Source organism: Ochotona curzoniae, unplaced genomic scaffold, assembly GCF_017591425.1.
Source record: "Ochotona curzoniae isolate NIBS_2020 unplaced genomic scaffold, NIBS_Ocur_1.0 contig_2210, whole genome shotgun sequence".
NCBI classification, from domain to species: domain Eukaryota; kingdom Metazoa; phylum Chordata; class Mammalia; order Lagomorpha; family Ochotonidae; genus Ochotona; species Ochotona curzoniae.
This window is the reverse complement of record NW_024465369.1, coordinates 2,638,652-2,657,232: the sequence shown is the minus strand read 5'-3', so window position 1 is coordinate 2,657,232 and position 18,581 is coordinate 2,638,652. Positions and strand designations below refer to the sequence as shown.

General features: G+C 41.1%; 1 protein-coding gene across 2 annotated transcripts in view; it reads right to left on the bottom strand.

The window, feature by feature from the left end:
• Positions 1-18,581, bottom strand: part of ACMSD (aminocarboxymuconate semialdehyde decarboxylase) — a 52,388-nt gene that overhangs the window by 18,636 nt on the left and 15,171 nt on the right. For both annotated transcript variants that reach the window (XM_040972008.1, XM_040972009.1), the window contains 4 exons: positions 16,719-16,955; positions 10,904-10,997; positions 8,136-8,231; positions 6,815-6,987 (listed from right to left, as the gene is read on the bottom strand). In XM_040972008.1, the coding sequence (XP_040827942.1) occupies positions 6,815-6,987; positions 8,136-8,231; positions 10,904-10,997; positions 16,719-16,955 (600 nt within the window). The remainder of the gene's footprint in view (positions 1-6,814; positions 6,988-8,135; positions 8,232-10,903; positions 10,998-16,718; positions 16,956-18,581) is intronic.

The window sequence follows — 18,581 nt, the reverse complement described above, 5'->3', positions numbered from 1 at the left end:
CCTCTCTCATGGTGCATGTGAGCAGGAAACTGAAATCACAAATAGAACCAGGACTTAAGCTCAGGCATGCCAGTATGAGATGTGGGCATCCCAGGTAGCAACTTATGGGTTATAACAACTGCCCACCTGAATAAAAGTGCATTGAAATGACTGCTCTGGAATCATAATAGACTCCAGTATCTTTGGCCAGTATTTTTGGTCAGAGTTTCAGGGCCTGACTAAATTTTCCCAGTGAAGTATGACCTAATTGACCTGGGATGGAGAGATTTTGCATTGTTTCTTTGTGGATGCAGTCAATAGAGATTTGCTGTAATAGCTGCTTCTTCCTTTAGTCTCTGCTCAAATGTCTCACCCTTGGACGGCAGTCCTCTTGCCAGCGGCATCTGGCAGCATCTGGGTTCCTTCTCACACACTGCTTCTTTTTTCCTAAATTCTCCCTCAGCTGACCTGGGTTTGCTCCTGCTTCTGAGATCGGCAGCTCTTAGGAGTGTCCCCTCATCCTGGAAGAGGTAGAAAGCATGATGGTTTTTCTTCCTTCCACTCCTCTCTCAGATGTCGTGTGTTTCAATTAGGTATACCGTGTGGGTGGCAGGGGCCCAAACACTTGGCTGTCTCCTGCTGCTTCTCCTAGGCCATTAGCTGGGAGCAGGGTCAGAAGTAGAGCAGCTGGGACATTGAGCCTGTGCCCACTGGGGATGCTGCTGTTGCAGGTGGCAACACTACCCTGCTGTGCCACATGGGCCCCTAGTCTTGCCATTTTGTAGAGTGTGTGTGTGAAACGTGTCTCTTTAGTTAACAGTTCCTCAAATTGAGAGGAGTTGTACATTATAAGTCTCCTCTACAAGTTCTTCTAAGTGATGAAATCCTAGACTTTAAAGCCTAGGTATTATAAATGGACAAGATTTTTGAGACAGTCTTGGTGGGAGTTAGCATTTTTTTGGGGGGTGGAAAATGAGTTTTTTTGGTGGAAGGTGGTCCTTTGTAAATATGCCTTCCAATTTTTTGCTGTTTCTCCCTCTAGAAGATGGTGCCTCATTCTGCTCTCTTCCAGTGTAGATAAGATTTAGTGACTTGCTTCTAATGCATAAAGCATGGCGGAAGCTGTGCTGTGTGGCTTCTGAGTCTAGGTCGTAACAAGGATAGCCTCTGTTCTGGCACATGCCCCATCTAGGTCTGTGTTTTTCCATCCCACTCTCTGCTTCTTTCTCAGATCACATATTCTGGGTGCAGTTCAGCTGCTGTGTTGTAAGGGTACCTAAGCAGCTCTATGGAAAGGCACTCCTAGAGAGAAACTTAGGCCTCCTGCCAATGGCTAGCACCAGTGTACCAGTCAGGGATAAAAGCCATCTTGGAACTGAGTCTTTTGGCTTACTTATACCCTTGGATAACTGTAATCCTGACACTATGCCTGCAACCTCTGCGGAGACCATGAACCAGTTAAGCTGCTCCTCAATTCCTGATACAGAGACCAAGAGAGATAATATGAGGTACTTCAAGAACTGGAAGGGAAAATGAAATTCACAGTTTATTTTGCCAAAAAATGGAGAAAATCATGTGCAGTTTTTGCATATTCTGCATTTTCTATAAACTTTTTGAAATATATTTATAGATATTGTTTTCTTAAGCTGCTACTTATTAAGGTAATTACTTATGCAGCCATAGATTATCAGGGAGCTAGCCCAAATTCTTATATAACTCTAATAGGTAGATGACTGACTTCTCAAAAAAAAATCTATGCAGATAAATTATATATGTATAATTATATATGTATAATGTATTTTCTCTGATTCTAGATAAATTTTCGTATTTTCATAGTGATTAACTAAAGTGTGTTACCAGAGTTCCTGTAACTACCTTTAGGTTTTTAATCTTTTAAATATCTATTTATGTATTTGAAAAAAACAATAGAGACAGGTGGAGAGAGAAATGTAGACTTATGCCCTAAATATCTGTGACAGCTAGGGCTGGGTGAGGCCTTGGCTTCTTACATGGATGGTAGAGGCTGAAGCCTAGCCATCTTCCACTGTATCCCAGATATATAACTGCAGGGAATTAGATTGGAAGTAGAGCATGTGGGAGACTTGGACTTGAACCGGCACTTTGAAATGGGCTGCTGACATTGAGGATTGCAGGTTATTGCACTGTGCCACAATATTGATTTTATTTATTTATGTATTTATTTTTAAAGATTTATTTATTTTTATTACAAAGTCAGATACACAGAGAGGAGGAGAGGCAGAAAGGATGATCTTCCATCCGATGATTCAGTCCCCAAGTGACCACTACGGCCAGTTCCACAGGGATATGAAGTCAGGAGCCAGAGCTCTTCCTGGTCTCCCACATGGGTGCAGGGTGCCAAGGATTTGGGCCGTCTTTGACTGTTCACCACACGCCACAAGCAGGGAGCTGGATGGGAAGTGGGACTGCTGGGATTAGAACCAGCGTCCATATAGGATCCTGGCATGTTCAAGGCAAGGACTTTAGCCACTAGGCCACTACGCCAGGCTGATTATTTATTTTTATTACAAAGTCAGGTATACAGAGAGAAGAGACAGAAAGATCTTCCGTTTAATGATTCAGTCCCCAAGTGGCCGCAACGGCTGGTGCTGCACTGATCCAAAAGCCAGGAGCCAGGAACTTCCTCCACGTCTCCTACATGGGTGCAGGGTCCCAAAGCTTTGGGCCATCCTTGAGTGTTTTCCCAGGCCACAAGCAGGGAGCTGGATGGGAAGTGGAGCTGCCGGGACTAGAACTGACACACATATGGGATCCTGGCACGTTCAAGGCAAGGATTTTAGCCATTAGGCTACTGTGCCCCACAATATTGATTTTGCAACTGTTTAAAAAGTGAGTAAACATAGTGCAGATCAGAGAATTTTAGAGCTAAAAGGGAGCCAATACATTATATCATTATGTCTTCCTTTACCAATAGTGTAGTCTTTTAGGAATAGAGCATTTTGGTGTTATCTCAAAAATGGTTTTGATGTTTACATATCTGACATGCAATAGTATTCCATGAAGTTCATGGAGGGACTGATGTTGTGGCACATGAGGTAGGCTGCTGCTTAGAACACCTGTATTCCACACAGGAGTACCTGGGATTGGTACTTGCTTCTGATCCAGCTTCCTTCCAGTGCTCCTGGGAGGCAGCAGAGCATCATGGTTAAAGTGTGTGAGCTTCTGTCACTCATGTTGAATCCAGATGGAGTTCCTGGCTCTTGGTTTTGGCCTGGTCCCACTCATTTCTTGTGGGCATGTGGGGAGTGACCAATAGATGGAAGACTTTTCTCTTTCTCTGACTCTCTGACTTTCAAAGAAATGACAAAATAATTAATCTCTTCCTGGAAAAAGGAGATGAAGAGATAACTGTATTTGGGTATAAAAAAATTTTGAAATCCATGTATAGTGTTTCCATCATAGGAACTTGTGTGAATTCTTTGAAGTATCCTCATTAGTATATTGATTAATCTGTGCTATTTTTTAACATTCTGATTTCTCAAATTAACAGCTACATGTAGCTAAACAGATATTGGTCAAATGTCTCTGTTGTGGAAAGCAGTCCTTTGCCTGCCTTCCAAACTGATATCTCCCAAAGCAGCCCTTTTTACCATTTTAATGCATCTTTTGATATTTAACTTTCACATTCCCAGATAACAAGCTTAGGCTATTACTTCTTAAGTTGCTAGCTCTTTAAGACTATTTGCTGATTTCCCGTTTTGATCTTTGAGCATTTCTGTATTACCTCCCACACTGTGTATTTTCCCAATAAAATTGTAATTTTGGGGGGCCAGCACGATGGCTCAATAGGCTAATTCTCTACTTTCAAGTGCCAGGATTCCATATGGATGCCAGTTTGTGTCCCAGCTACTCTACCTCCTATCCAGCTCCCTACTTATAGCTTGGAAAAGCAGCAGAGGATGGCCCAAAGACTTGGGACTTTGTACCTGTGTGGGATACCTGGAGGAAGCTCCTGGCTTCTGGCTTCAGATTGGCTCAATTCTGGCCGTTACAAACACTTAGCGAGTAAACTAGTAGATGGAATATCTTTGTCTCTATTAATCTGCCTTTCCAGGAAAAAAAAATCTTTAAAAAAATCACATTTTCCCTTCAGCCATTTTTTTAGTATTTACATTGTTATGACTATATTCACTGCTAAGTCACATAATACAATGATTCTCCATCCTCAAATAGATTTTACATGGTTTGAGTTCCTTAATTCCTTTTTGTTCATTTGCTTATTTTTCTGTGTGTTTGCTGCATACTCATTCCCAGTACATTAATAGATCTGATTAATATTTAGCAATAATTGTTGCCAGTTATCATACACTCTCATGACTCCATCAGTCCCATCTTTTTCTTTCCTACAATCCTCTCCTCACTGCTCCGTGTCCTCTTAAAGTGAAACAGGTAGCTCTCTAGTCCAGATGTCCTGCTGGGCTGTTCCTTCGCCATCCTGACTTGAAGATTGTCTTTAAAGGAAAATTTGCTCAATGAGTGAAACCAGAATGAGGAAGCATTAATATTTTAAAGAGAATTCTGAGTTATTCATGAAGACTTCATTCTTGTCTTGGAATCATTAGCCTGTGAGGTCACATAAAATGAGGTCACATTTGCTTGTGGTGCCCAAGTTGCAGGAGCTTAAGCCTTCACAGTTGGATCATGAGATCTGAGCACTTTCAGTTTTGCAGAGTGCTCTCGGTTTTCCAGGGCGTCCACCCTAGGAGTCTCCTCACATGTGATCACTAACTAGTCTGCTGGTTCCCAGAAGGCACCTGCCATGTTCTTGCTGTGTACTCTAGCCCCTGCTGGTGTGTGTTGCCCTGACTGCTCGCTGAAGCTGCTGCTCGAATCCCTCCCTGCTGATGGTATTCCTCAGAAGATGAGACAAGGGTGTTTTCTTCTGCTGTTTCCATTTCCAATATTATGAGGTAGTACCAGGCTTATAGGGGCAGAATGAGAAAGACTTTTTCCCTAGTTTCACACCACTTAGCCTTCTTCCTTTCTTCTATTGCTCAAAGTCTAGAGCCCACAACGTCTGTTCCAGCATCTCTCCTGTGTGGTTTCTTTCCTGCATGCCTCCGTGTCACACCCCATGCAAATCAGAAACACAGCTCAATCCCAGAGTTAACCACTGAGACAATATGTAACATTTACATTCCAGTGATTTTTCTTAACCCAGAACACTATTTTGCAATGAGAAACCTCTTTTAAAATTTTTTTCCACTGAACAAGCTTTAAAAAAGCAAGTTTGTAAAATATTGTAAATATTTCACTATTCTGTGTACATCTGGAAAACCCTTAAGATTTTTTTTTGCCTTTGAAAACCTTAGAAATTTTCAGTAGGTATATGTAAATCATAAAATAGAAATTAAGTGCTAAATATTTCATACTTTTCACTAGTTCATATTTGCTCTAAATCTGGCCTAACTTGCTGAGTGGCATTTTCAAGGAATACTTGAAGCAAGAGGTGCTACCAAGAGGGATATTGGCTGATAAACCAAAACAGAAGTAATTATTTTTTCTTGGGAGTTTAAAATATCATTGTGATAGAAATAATAGATCACTCTTCAAGGCCATGTTATTCCAACAAGGCACAGGGCTTGGCACGTAAGACCATCTTTCTCATCCTCCCCCAACTCCCTGCCTAGTATTTTTTCTTGGTCCTGCACGTCCCATTTTTGATGTTTCAGCTTCTTTCACATAGTGAACGAGAACTGTTGCATTAACAGTTTGCCTGACTAGAAAAAAGCAGAGCCAGGATTCTAACCCAAATTAATTGAATTTCAAAACTGATAGCTTTTTCTTAACTTACTACATTTCCCATGTCATTTGGAGTAAGCCTCGAAAAGGAACTAATCTGGGGGAAATGCCCTTTTATATGAATTATCTAATACATCTATTATGGAAGGCAGTATGAAGAATCCTCAGAGATCTGAAAATATATCTCCTATATAACATAGTCATCCTGCTCCTGGGAATTTACCTAAATTGAGTGAGATATTTGTACCCTGATATTTATTGTAGTTCAGTTTCACAATAACTAAGATATGGAATCATCCCAGATGTCCATCAACTGATTACTAGATAAAGAAAATGTGGAATACTACCCAGCCAAAAGAAATGAAATCCTGTCTTTTAACACAAAATGGATGCAACTAAGGACCATTATTCTTCATAAGCCAGTTTCAAAAAGATAATATCATATGTTTCCTGTAATATGTGGCAGCTAATAGAGCATTCAAAAATGTATAGGAATGAAATGGTCATTTTAGGATATGATTATCATTTTTAGTCTGTTTATACTCCAGTATAACTATGTTCTTCCTACTTTCTAGTTGCTGAATATTATGACTAGTGGCACATTGCACCTATGAATATAGAGTGGATTAAAATTATGTCTGCAAAAACTGATGAAGAGAGGGGAAGGAGAGAGGGAAACTGGTGAGGAACAGAATAGCGAGGAAAGTATGGTTGCCTTCTTGGAACTTCTTTGGAATGCATAAAATGTGTTCTATGTATATTCATAAACTAAAAAGAAAAGCTGAAAAACTAAAAACTCTTGTCCTACATGAGTGACAAGAATCTAACTGCTGACACCCTTTCAAAGTGTGTGCTAAAATGGGATGCTCGGCCAAAGGGTGAAGCAGGGTCATGAACTTAGGCACTTCGATACAGGATGTGGGCATTCCAACTGATGTCTTAACTGCTACCCCAAAAGCCCCCTCCTTTTTTTCTTTTGGAGATGGATCAAGAAATTTATTTTGACCCAGCAGTTTGTTGCCCCTAAGCCACTCAAATGGCAGATGTGGCTTACCTTGCCCACAACATCTGTTAGTAGCTTGAGGGATCGAGGATCATGAACCAAGGAGTCCGTGTAGAAAGAGCCAAGGTATTTCTTTGGGTTAGTGGGATTGTCCTGGGCGCACAGATCTGGACGCATGCTGAAACCATGGGAGATTCTCCCCACTGTGAAGGGGAAGGCACCACCTGCAGGCAAAAACTTGTAAGGAACTGTGGTTGATTGGAGGGTATTCTTTCTAATATTATGTACTTTGCAAGGAAAAGTTACTGTAGACCAGCTGATTGATAGACAGAGACCAGGTGTGAGTAACATAAGAAGTCCTGGGTTCCAAGAGCTGAGAGATGAACTAGAAGAAATGGCATTAATGCATCTGGAAATTCAGAATTGAAAAACGTATCCGTAAGAGAGAAAACAAACATTTAAAGATATTTGGTGAAAGATTTCAAATATAGCACAGTTCTAAAAGTAAAATACCCAGACAACCTATCCTTGCGAGGGGGCTGTCTGAGTTGTGATGACATGGCCATGAAATGTTATGTTGTGTCTGGAGGCATAAATAAAGACAGAGATCTGCAGTCACTGACGTGGAAAGATTCTTCGTTGTGCTGTTGAGAAGCAAAAGTAGGTTAGTGAGCCACATCTGTGTGTGAATGTGCATATGTATGCACAGGTGAATTCAAGAGTCACAGGCTCCTTTATCTGGCCCCTGCAGGTAAATTGAATTCCAGTAGTGTAAATGAATGAAATAGGCCTGTCTGTATACAAGAGAGAATCTAGAGACCATTGCAAACTGGAGAGCTCATTGTTTGACCAGAAGCATTTAAATTTATCTTTATGAATTTAAGTCTATGAAAGCCAAACTAAATTTTCCTACCAAAATGGAATTTCATCCCCAAAGCATCATGTGACTAGAATGATGGCTGGAAGTATGTTATGGGCTGAATTACACTCCTCCAAAATTCATCCAATGAAGTCTTATGCCCTGATTTAACTGTATTTGGAGAAAGTGTCTTTAAGGAGGAAATTAAGATCTTATGAAATCATGAAATGGCACTCCAATAGGACTAATGTCCTTACAACAAAAATAGGAAATATTTTTCTTGTGATTATCTTCTACCCCATCCCGTGCATGCAGAGAGGAAGGGCCAAGTGTAAATACAAGAAGATGTCCATCTGCAGAGTAGGAAAAGAGCCTTCATTAAGAACCAGCCATGCCAACACCTTGATCTTGAAATTCTAGCTTTCAGAATATGAGAAAATACATTTCTATTGTAAGTCACCCAGTGTACCACGTTATGGCAGTTTGAGCTGATTAATAGAGGTGCAGTCTTACCTCCATGGGCAAAACACACTTTCAGTTTAGGAAACTTCTCAAACACTCCACCCATGATCATGGAACAAATAGCCATGGTGGTCTCTGCAGGCATTCCTGGGACAGGAAATAGTCACAGGGTTAGGGCTTGCAACTTCCAACAAAACAAAGTTCAGTGATATTAATGCTGGGGTACATCAGCTAATGGCTGGGGAATTGTTGATGCTAAAAAATAAGGGGTTTCTGTACACCTGGTTAATTTGGTTGAATCTAGGCCATGACTCCACAAGGAAACCCATCTGAAATTTCCTATTTATCACTACAGGGAGATTTGTCTAATGGGTAGGACAAATGAGGACCTTGACTTTTGTCCCAGTTCCCACTATTTCAGCTTTGGATGCAGACCACAGTAAGTCTAGGCTGAACTTCAGCTCCTCCAGTTTTCTACCCCCTTGCTTTAACAACTTGTTCTGTGATCTTGAGATTCCCCTGTGAAATGGAAATAGTGTTTCAAGACTACGTTGGAGCCTGGCAAATGAGGATGGTGGCAAAGTTCCTGGCCAGAACCTCGCATTGCAGGTGCTTGATAAGCATGAATTGTCTGTGTCTCCCATTTGTAAAAGGAGGATAATAACCATTCGTTCCTGGCAGGGCATTGTTCTGAGCACTCAGTAGACAGCACTTGGCGGTAAGCATTCATTAGATATTAACTCTTATCCTTATTCTTGCCAAATCTTGGCTGCCTATTGGAACAGAGATGAAAATAACTGGAGGAAAGCGAATTGTTCCTAGTGCTTTGTGTGCTGGAAAGAGCTGCCATGTGGGCCACATTGCCAGATGACTGCTTTTTGTACTGTGACTCTGAGCTCTCTAATTCCCTGTGCTCTTGGAAAGCCTGTCGCCAGCTGCTCAGTGGAGCTTCACTGGTATTCTGCTTCAGAGACAGAGATGTGATTGGCTTCCAAACTTTCTGGGAATTCTGGAAGCAAGATGGTTTTAGATCCATGTGGGAGTGATTTGTAGACAGAAATTCCTAAAGGCTAGGGCATGGATAGCATGTCTTTCTGTTTGTCCGGTGCTTCTGCTTCTGCTTTCTATTATTCGAACCATAACCCCTCACTCCATGACCCAACATTACATTTACAGTGGGGATTTGATCATGGCTCTTTCCTGATGGGTATCCTCCACCCCACTAAACATCCAGAATAGAATTCCGAAATTGGTCAACTTTTTTTTTTTTGCTTGAATTGTTGTTTATCATTTCTGCTTTCTAACTAGCTAGAAGTTCTATGAGAGTAGAGATTTTGTTCATATCTATATCCTTGGTGCTAGTACAGGACCTGGCATACCAGATGGGATCAGTATTTATGTATTACATATATTAATGATGAAATGACTATATATGCAAGCAATCTTCTTCATTGTTCCTGTGGGAAGCTACAGTAACAATAAGCAAGCCAAAGTTAAGCAAATCAGGGTGAGAGTTTGTTTGAAGCAGGACAGCAGTGGGCTTATTCAGTTGTCTATTCTTACTAATTGTCACTGAAGCATTTGAAGGATACTTAGGCAAATACTTTGCCTTACTAAATACTTTGGTTTCCAACAGCAGTCACAGGAACATACACATGTCAGAGCAAAAGGAGCTTTATAAGGATTGCAGGTCACCTTTCACATGTTCCAGAAGAGAATTGGAGCCCAAGATGGAATTTTCTGTGAATTATACAATGAATCAAAGATCAAGCTGGAACCAGAATTTAGTGTTTTGATTCTAATATATTGTTTCATTTAATAATTCATTGTGCTTGCTGTTTTGACCACTTCATATTTACTAATTATACTAGTTGGGTTGATGGGAGAATGCACAAAGATCCTCCCCAGAAGGGATCATCTACATGGGAATCTACTTTTTGTTTGGTTGGGAGATAAGGTACCTTTTTAACTTGTAGTGTTCAAATTTTATACATGTTTTTCATCTCTTCTTTGTCAGGACTGATAGAAATTAGATTGGCCAAATAGAAGTTTCTTTTTATTTCTTTGCCAATACCCTTCTGTGGAGCAGTGGCTGGATCACATAGGAGGCAAGGGCAGAAGACAGGAGCAATTAACAGGAAAGTTGAAAGTCTGGGCTGTTTGCAATGTAAGACTTTGGATCTTTGAGTGGTGGAGGTAGATGTTCTAGCGGTAACTCCAGGGTTCTCATTTGGAATAACTGATACTGGCAAACTTTTTTTTTTTGCCTCTTTGGGAATCTGTGAAGCAAAGTGGCTTTGAAGTCGGGAAGATCTGTGTGAATCCACCTTTGCTTGTCTCAACTCGCCAAGATTCAGTCTCTCCTACAAAATGGTCTTTATAATACCAACCTCATAAGTTAAATATAACGATACTGCACAAAGTTCATGGAAAACTGAAATTAAAAAAATTTTTTGATGCAAAACACTTTGAATTCCATGCATATTAGTGGTCTTCCAAAAGTTCATGGGAAATGGAAAAACCATGCATAGACTTCAAAGTTTTTGTACCAAGATAAAGTCATCTTTTATGTCCATAATCTGTGAACATTTTGGAAGTACCTTCATATACAATTTATTTATGGTAAAGTTTACTCAAGGTCTTATTGGATTTATTAAAATTAAGTGGTTTATAGCACATATCGGATAGAGTCCACTAAATTTAGTTGGTGTTACCATCCTTTTCATTATTTGTTCTCTGTTTGACAAAATAGGATTCCAGATATTATTGGAAAACTTCAGGAGTTGATCATATGTTCTGAACCCCACACTGACACAAACCTACAAGCCAAGGGAGCCAATATTTGGCCATGCGTCCATCCATCTGCATATCCCAGGGATGCACAAACAGGGAGCAGTTGAGCTTTTCAGCTGCCTTTAAAGAAGCAATGGAAGAGAGAAGGTTATTTGGATGAACCAACAAAAACCAGGTACTATTTTAGGGAAACTACTTTTCTTTGAGCCTGTATTGATCTGAATAATTGAACTAAAATATTTCTGACATTGACATTTATAAAAGATTCATTGATAAACTGCTCATGCCTAAAAAAATGAAAAGCACACTCAGAATTAACAGAAGACATTGGTGGATTTGTTATTGGGGTGGATTGATTTAATATATTGTTTGACAAAGCAGGTCACAGAAAACATCTGCCACTCACATACTGAGGCTGGGAGCAAAATGCCTAAGGATTCATTCTGCATTTGAATTTAGGGGGAATTTCCCTCTTGTTTCCTGTGGGCACAGAAGGACTGCTGGGACTGTGCAGAGTGATAGTGTAGAGTGCTCCCCCACTTCTTCTACTTAGAAACCCGAGGCTACGGAAAGTAAGGAAGTGATGGAGCAGGGTCTGGGGTCTCAGGGCTGACCTGGGGTAGGCTGGCTGCATCAGCTCTCCAGTTCAGCAGAGCCCAACACTGGGTAGCAATTTCTGAGGCTTGTGGGCACTCACGGAACTGTAGGAGACTACTTGAATTCCTGAAATGCGTGTCATGAATGAGATGACGTCAGGGAAAAGAGCATGCTGTACCTCAGCCAGGCAGGTAGTGAGATGAATATCATAAGCAAGCCTGATCCAGAGTCTTCTGAGAGATGGAAATACTATCTGGATGGAATGACCTTCATCCAACTGAGTGTTTAATTATTAGAAGTCCCCTCAGTGGGCATTGAATATTACAGTCTATCAAGATTCAAAGCAGTCTTTTCGCCAAAACCTTTGCTTTTCAAATATATGAGTACTAGGGTGCTGGAATAATTCATTTTACCTTCATACATAAATATTTGTGTCAATCAGGCTGATGCAATATGACTTGTGTAAATAAGCATTTTTTAAAATAGAAAAAGAAAAATCAGTTTTGGATACCAGGGGATTCTGGAAGTGGCAAGCAAAGTGTAGAATGAAGACAGAAGTCAACAAGTTCGGAGGAGCAGAGAGATGTAAGCCTCTTGAAGGAAGAACAGCTATTGGCATCTGACGGTGGTTGCAGTTTCAAAAGAGTGTATGGACTTCCTGGGAGAGCTTGGGCTTTGCAAAGATCTGTGATCATCATATCTCAGTGGGATCTGATTCTTCATGAGGATAAAACTTTATTTTGGGTCAGGTGTAGTGGTGAAGCTGGTGAAGGCACTGCTTGGGATAGCTGTGTCCTCTATCAGAGACCTTAGGATTGAGTCCTGCCTTCCCTTCCAACCCAGCTTCCTGCTAATGTGTGGAGGATGGCCCGAGTACTTGGGTTTCTGCCACCAACAGGGGAGACCTGGACCAAGGCTGCAAAAAGTTTCTGGCTTTGGTCTGGCTGAGACAGGAGTTTGGGAAATGAACCAATCAATAGAAATCCCTGTCTCCCTCCCTTTCTTTGATCCTCCTTCCCCCAGCCCCTACTCTGTCATTTTGCCTTTCAAATAAATAAAACTGAAAAGCAAAAACAAATTCCATTCTGTGTGCCTTTGATAATTCATTCCTATTCGATTCAAATTAGCCATTTTTTTTTCTGATCTCCATATGCATTGTGACACCTTGTAGCTAAAACAAAAAGAAGTAATTTATACTCTCAAAAGCGGAACTCACATTAATTAAGAACTTAGCATGTGCCAAAGCTGCTGTAAGAAATTTTTAAAAAAGATTTTTAAATTTTTATCAGAAAGGCAAATACACAGAGAGAAGGAAAGATCTTCTGTCTGCTGGTTCACTCCCACAATGGCTGGAACTGAGCAGATCTGAAGCTAGAAGCTAGGAGCTTCTTCTGGGTCTCCCATGTGGGTACAGGATCCTAAGGCTTTGGGCCATCCTCTGCTGCTTTCCCAGGGCACAAGCAGGAAGCTGGATGGGAAGTGGAGCAGCTGGGACATGAACTGGCACCCATTTGGGATCTTGAGCTTGCAAGGCGAATATTTAGCTACTGTACACCAGGCCCTGATATAATAATCTGTAAAAAAAATTGTTTATATTTTATTGGAAAGGTGGATTTATGGAAAGAGAAGGAAAGATATATATATATATATATATATATATATATATAGAGAGAGAGAGAGAGAGAGAGAGAGAGAGAGAGAGAGAGAGAGAGAGAGAGAAATCTTTCATCTTCTGGTTCATTTCCCAAATGGCTGCAATAGCCATAGCTAAGCTGACCTGAAGCTGGGATCCAAGAGCTTCCTTCTGGTGTCCGACTCGGGTGCAAAGGCCCAAAGACTCAGCTCAGCTTGTGCTGCTTTCTCAGGCCATAAGTAGAGAGCTGAATCAGAAAAGGAGCAGCTAGGATATGAGCCCACATGGGATATTGTAGTGACAGGCAGAAGATTAACATGGTGTGACACTGACCCAGCCCTTGTAAGAATGCTTAATTAGCCCTTTATGAGAGCAAAACTCTTATTACCCTCATTTTATAGATGAGAAAACTGATGCAGATAGAGGTTGTGTGATTCACAGGTCTTGTGACTGATAAATAGTAGAACCTGACAGTTTGGCACTACCATGTCTGCCCCATGCTGGGTGTTTTTGAATCTGTGGACTGACCTGAATGAATAGGCCTAGTTTCTCTCACCAAAAAAGGGAAATCTAGGAGATAAGGGGCATGGTGACAGTTGAATGGACTGGAGTACCAGGCTCCACTTGAAATGACAAAGCCAACTTGGCTCATGATAATTTCTCTTTGAGCATGTTACTGACGTAAGCTAGAGAACAGTGCAGCAGTAAGCGGTGCTAAGAAAACAATGTGCTATCAACCCTAGGACATTGCAGGTCAGTCACAGAAACATGGTCCCAATTCCCTTCAGATACTAACAGCCCCCCAAAGCAGCATAGATGGAATAATGCATGAATCAACACAAATAAAAATATCCGTGTGGACCCCAACTGACTGCTATAGCTTTCTAAGCCCTTTAGCAATTCATAAACCCAGTTCCAATGAATAATAGAGTGGCTTGCAGCTGAAGTCTGTCTCACACTGTGTTGAAACAACTTGGATGCAGAAGTAAATAAATCCTTTTTCAAAGCTCATTAAAGTTTCTAGAAAACATTCTCTGCCTCAGCTAAGCCACTGCAGCCAGTAAACATCAGGGAGTTCATTATTTAAGAGGAACATTAAATCTTTCAGGTCATTAGGAGGCAAATTAACAGGCAGGTCCCCAACTGGTAGACAGTCTCCATAGATACAAGCTTGAAACAGTTTTCACACAGAGTTAGAGCTGAATAAATATTAAATGATCAGTGATTACAGTGTCCAACTAGTCCACAAATATCTAATTCATTATTAAAGATTTTGCATTTGTGATGAAAATAGTAAAAAATGACACTGTCATAACTCTAGAAATTAGAAATTTAAAATTTTAATTAAGAATTATGAATCTTGAATCCTGGTACTGAGAACAATAGTTTTAGTTACAGAAAGGAAGTAGAGGAAGATGGTGCAGATGGGCCATGCAGTGGTTAAGTGGCTGTTTGGGATGCTAGCATTCCATATGAGTGCATGGCTTGACTCCTGGTTACTCCATTTCTGGTTCACTTCCTGCTAATGTGCACCCTGGGAGGCAGCAGGAGATGACATCTATTTGGGAGACTTGGATTGATTTGTGGACTCCTGGCTTTGGCCTAGCACTGTTTGTTGTGGGTTTTTGGGAAGTGAGCCAATGGATAGATGATATCTCTCTCTCCCTCTCTCTCTATTCCTTTCAAATAAAATTTTAAACAATTAAATTGTTATTTAAAGAAAAGCACATGGGCCTGCCACGGTAGGTAGCCTAGGAGCTAATGTCCTCGCCTTGTACATGCCAGGATCCCATATGGGTGCCAGTTCTAATCCTGGCAGGCTCCGCTTCCCACTCAGCTATCTGCTTGTGGCCTGGGAAAGCAGTTGAGGATGGCTCAAGGCCTTTGGACCTTGGGCCCATATGGGAGAACCAAAAGAAGCTCTTTGCTTCTGGCTTCGGATTGGCTCAGCTTTGGCCATTGTAGCCACTTGTGGACTGAATCAACTGATGGAAGATCTTCCTCTGTCTTCTCTGTGTATCTGACTTTGCATTTATAAATAAATAAATAAATAAAACTTGAAAAAAAGAAAAAGAGAGGAGTGAAAGAAGAATGATAGAGAGAGATACAAGACAATGGATCCTTGAATTGAATACTTCAGAAGTAGATGCTACTGGACTTCTGAAGTTGTATTTTACTATGAAATGTTTTAAATATGGAAATATGAGTAATAGTACCATGAAAATCCATATATTCAGCATGTGATTTTATCAGATGTTAACATTTTCATGGCATTGTTTTTATCATATATGTATTTTTAAAGATTTATTAATTTTGTTGGAAAGAAATTTATGGAGAGAAGCAGACAGAAAGATCTTTAATGCCTGTAATGGCTGGAGTTGAGCTGATCTGAAGCCAGGACCCAGGAGCTTCCTCCAGGTTTTGCATGTATGTACAGGGTCCCTAGTATTGGGACATCCTCTGCTGCTTTTCCAGGATATAAGCAGGGAGCTGGATGGGAAGAGGAGCAGCCAGAACACAAACCAGGGCCCATATGGGTGCCTGGTTCTTTCAAGGTGAGGATTTTGCCATTGAACCATTGTGCTGGGCCCCTATCATATGTTGTTCAAATACATTAAAACATATCAGCAGACCAAAATATTTTGTAGTTACTTAAAATCATACATTAAGAGAATTTTAATTCAGGTTAGAAGTTCTCAATTAGGGAACAAAGGCACATATGTAGCAGAATTCCAGTTTCATTAAAACATAGATATGTACAAATGAAGAACCTTGTAGGTAAAAATATCAGTGGCTACTTATTTTTAGATTGTTGCATTATGGGGGATGTTTGCTTTGCTCTTTATTCTTTTCTGTATCCAGTTTCTTCAAAATTACTTCATAAGTTTTTTGAAAAGTATTAAGTATCTTTTGCTAAAGCAAAGATACATACTGTTTTATTTTTTTCAGGAGCAGAGGTACATGCCATTAGCATGGTTCTGATATATAGTGGCTGTGGTGAGGCTGTTATATGAGCTTTCAAATCAAAGGTTAAAAAGACAGCAAAGGGGCCTGGTGTGTTGGCTCAGTGGCTAAATCCTCACCTTGCAATTGCTGGGATACCATATGGATGCTGGTTCTTGTCCTGGCTGCTCCATTTCCCATTTAGCTCCCTGCTTGTGGCCTAGAAAAGCAATAGAGGAGGGCTCAAAGCCTTGAGACCTTGCACCTTCACAGGAGATCCAGAGGAAGCTTTTGGCTCCTGGCTTCAGATTAGCTCAGCTCCAGCTGTTACGGGAGTGAACCAGCATGGAAGATCTTTCTCTCTGTAAATCTGCCTGTCCAATAAAAAAACAAATAATAATAATAGAGAGACAGAAAAGGTGATCAAAGAAGAGAGATTTCATCACAGAGTTAACTCGGGGCATGCCTGGGAAGTGTCTGACCCGATGTTTTTGTAGGATTCTCCACTTCTTGTGTGGGGAGCAGTTTTAGCAAATCTGGTGTCCTTGGTTTTCAATGTTCCTCCCAGAGGGGGGGCACCTTCCTCTGCTCTGTCAGCCCCCTGTCTCCCATGGTCCCCTCACTCAGGCATTCTGCAGCTGTGCCTGGGCTGAGCAAGTTCTACTCACCGTGTAGATGGGAAAGAGCTCCTGCTCATTCAGGTCCCACTCGTTGATGTGGGAGCCAATCTGGATCCCTGGGAAGCCTAGCTCTTTTACACAGCGCTCCATCTCCTGGACAGCCAGTTCAGGGGCCTGCATGGGCAGTGTCCCCAGACCCACAAATCTCCTGGGGTATCTTGCGACAGTGGCAGCCAGGTCATTATTTAAAAACTGGCACAAATCTAAAGTGTCCTGAGGTTTGGCCTGGTGGAGACAAGAAAGAGAAAACCATATGATTCAAAGACTGTGTCTTCAGATGCTTCTTAAGGACAGTGCCTCTATACGACTAAAGTATTTCTCATTCTCAATGGTTTTACTGCTTGGAAAACTGAGGCTTAGATTGAAAATTTTGCAGTCTCAGAAAGACCCAGAAGTCAACCTTAATAGTGAAATTACACTTTGCAAAGAAAACATGTACTCTATTGCTGAGTAATGAGAAAAATCAAGGGTAGAATCAGAAGGGACAGATAATTTCTGGGCTTGGCAACCTCACACTGCTTATGGACTGAAATTTGGTCTCCACCAACTATGGAAAAATCTTACACATCCTCCCTATTGCTAGGAGGTTGGGCCTGGTCAAGTGCCCCAGGCCACAGTCAAGGCCCATCCTTATTTCACCTCCTTAAGGGATGCCAGGCTGTCTTACAGACTTTTTCTGTCCCTCCCTATTCTCCTCCCAGTTCTTCCTGTTACTTGTGGTATTCAGGGCTATCCTTAGAAAAATATTGAGGCAGACAAAGTTTGCTTTTAGTTCTCTTAATTCTCCTTTCTTCACCATTTTCATCATTGTCCCCACTCTACTGCCAGAAATTTGGTACTTTTATCAATTCCTGTTGACCTTTCACAGTAGAACTAAGTCTGATAAATTCAGGCATTTTGAGGTCTGAGGACATCTTAATTTTTGGCTATTGAAGTGACACAGAGACAGAAAAAGGGTTAGCTCCCATCCATTGATTCACTTCTCAAATGCCTATACCAGCTGGGGTTGAGTTCAAGCTTAACCTGGGAGCTGGGAGTGGAAACAGTATCCAGGGATCCCATGTGGGTGTCAGGAACCCAGTTACCCAGTTAATAGAAAAATAGTACTACCTCCCAGGGTCTGTGTTGGCATGAAGTTGGAATCAGGAACCAGGCTTGGAATCCAACCCAGGAATTCTAATGTTGAACATGGGTGTCTTAATCATTAGGCTAAATGCCTACTTCTGGGGCATGTTATTTTAAATAATGATTCTATCAGAGCAGATAAGGACTGAATCATTAAAACTGGGCTTAAAACCACAGGTGGGTAAAATACATGTGGGCAGGTATATTTTCATTCTCCTTAAATCACTACTTGCTTGACTACCTGCTGGGTGAAGCAGGGATTTAGTATATATCCTCAGCTCTGGACAAAGATATTCTTCCACAGATTTAACATTGTGTCAGACATTTTTTTTTTGCTTGTGATTTATTCACTTAACAAAAAGCATCCAATTCCAGTACTCTCTTTTTGAGCTGTATGTTTTCCTGAGAAAGATAACACATTAGGCTATGATTATTGCTCCCATATCAATGTCAGTCTCAAAAAGCAAGGCATGGCAGGAATGAGTCACCAGATACGCATGTTCTGGTAGAGATTGTGGCTGGACTAGAGCCATATTTGCCAATGAAACTATAACAGGAGTCATGCAGCAATATGTGACTACTGGCTATGTACTGGAGTATGAACATGGCTGAGAAGACAGACTTGGAAAGGGACGTGTAGTGTGAGAGGTAGAAAGACCTTGTTGGTCTCTAAAAGGGAGGATGTATTGTAGGGGTTTGGTAGGATTAAGCTCCAACCTTGAGGTG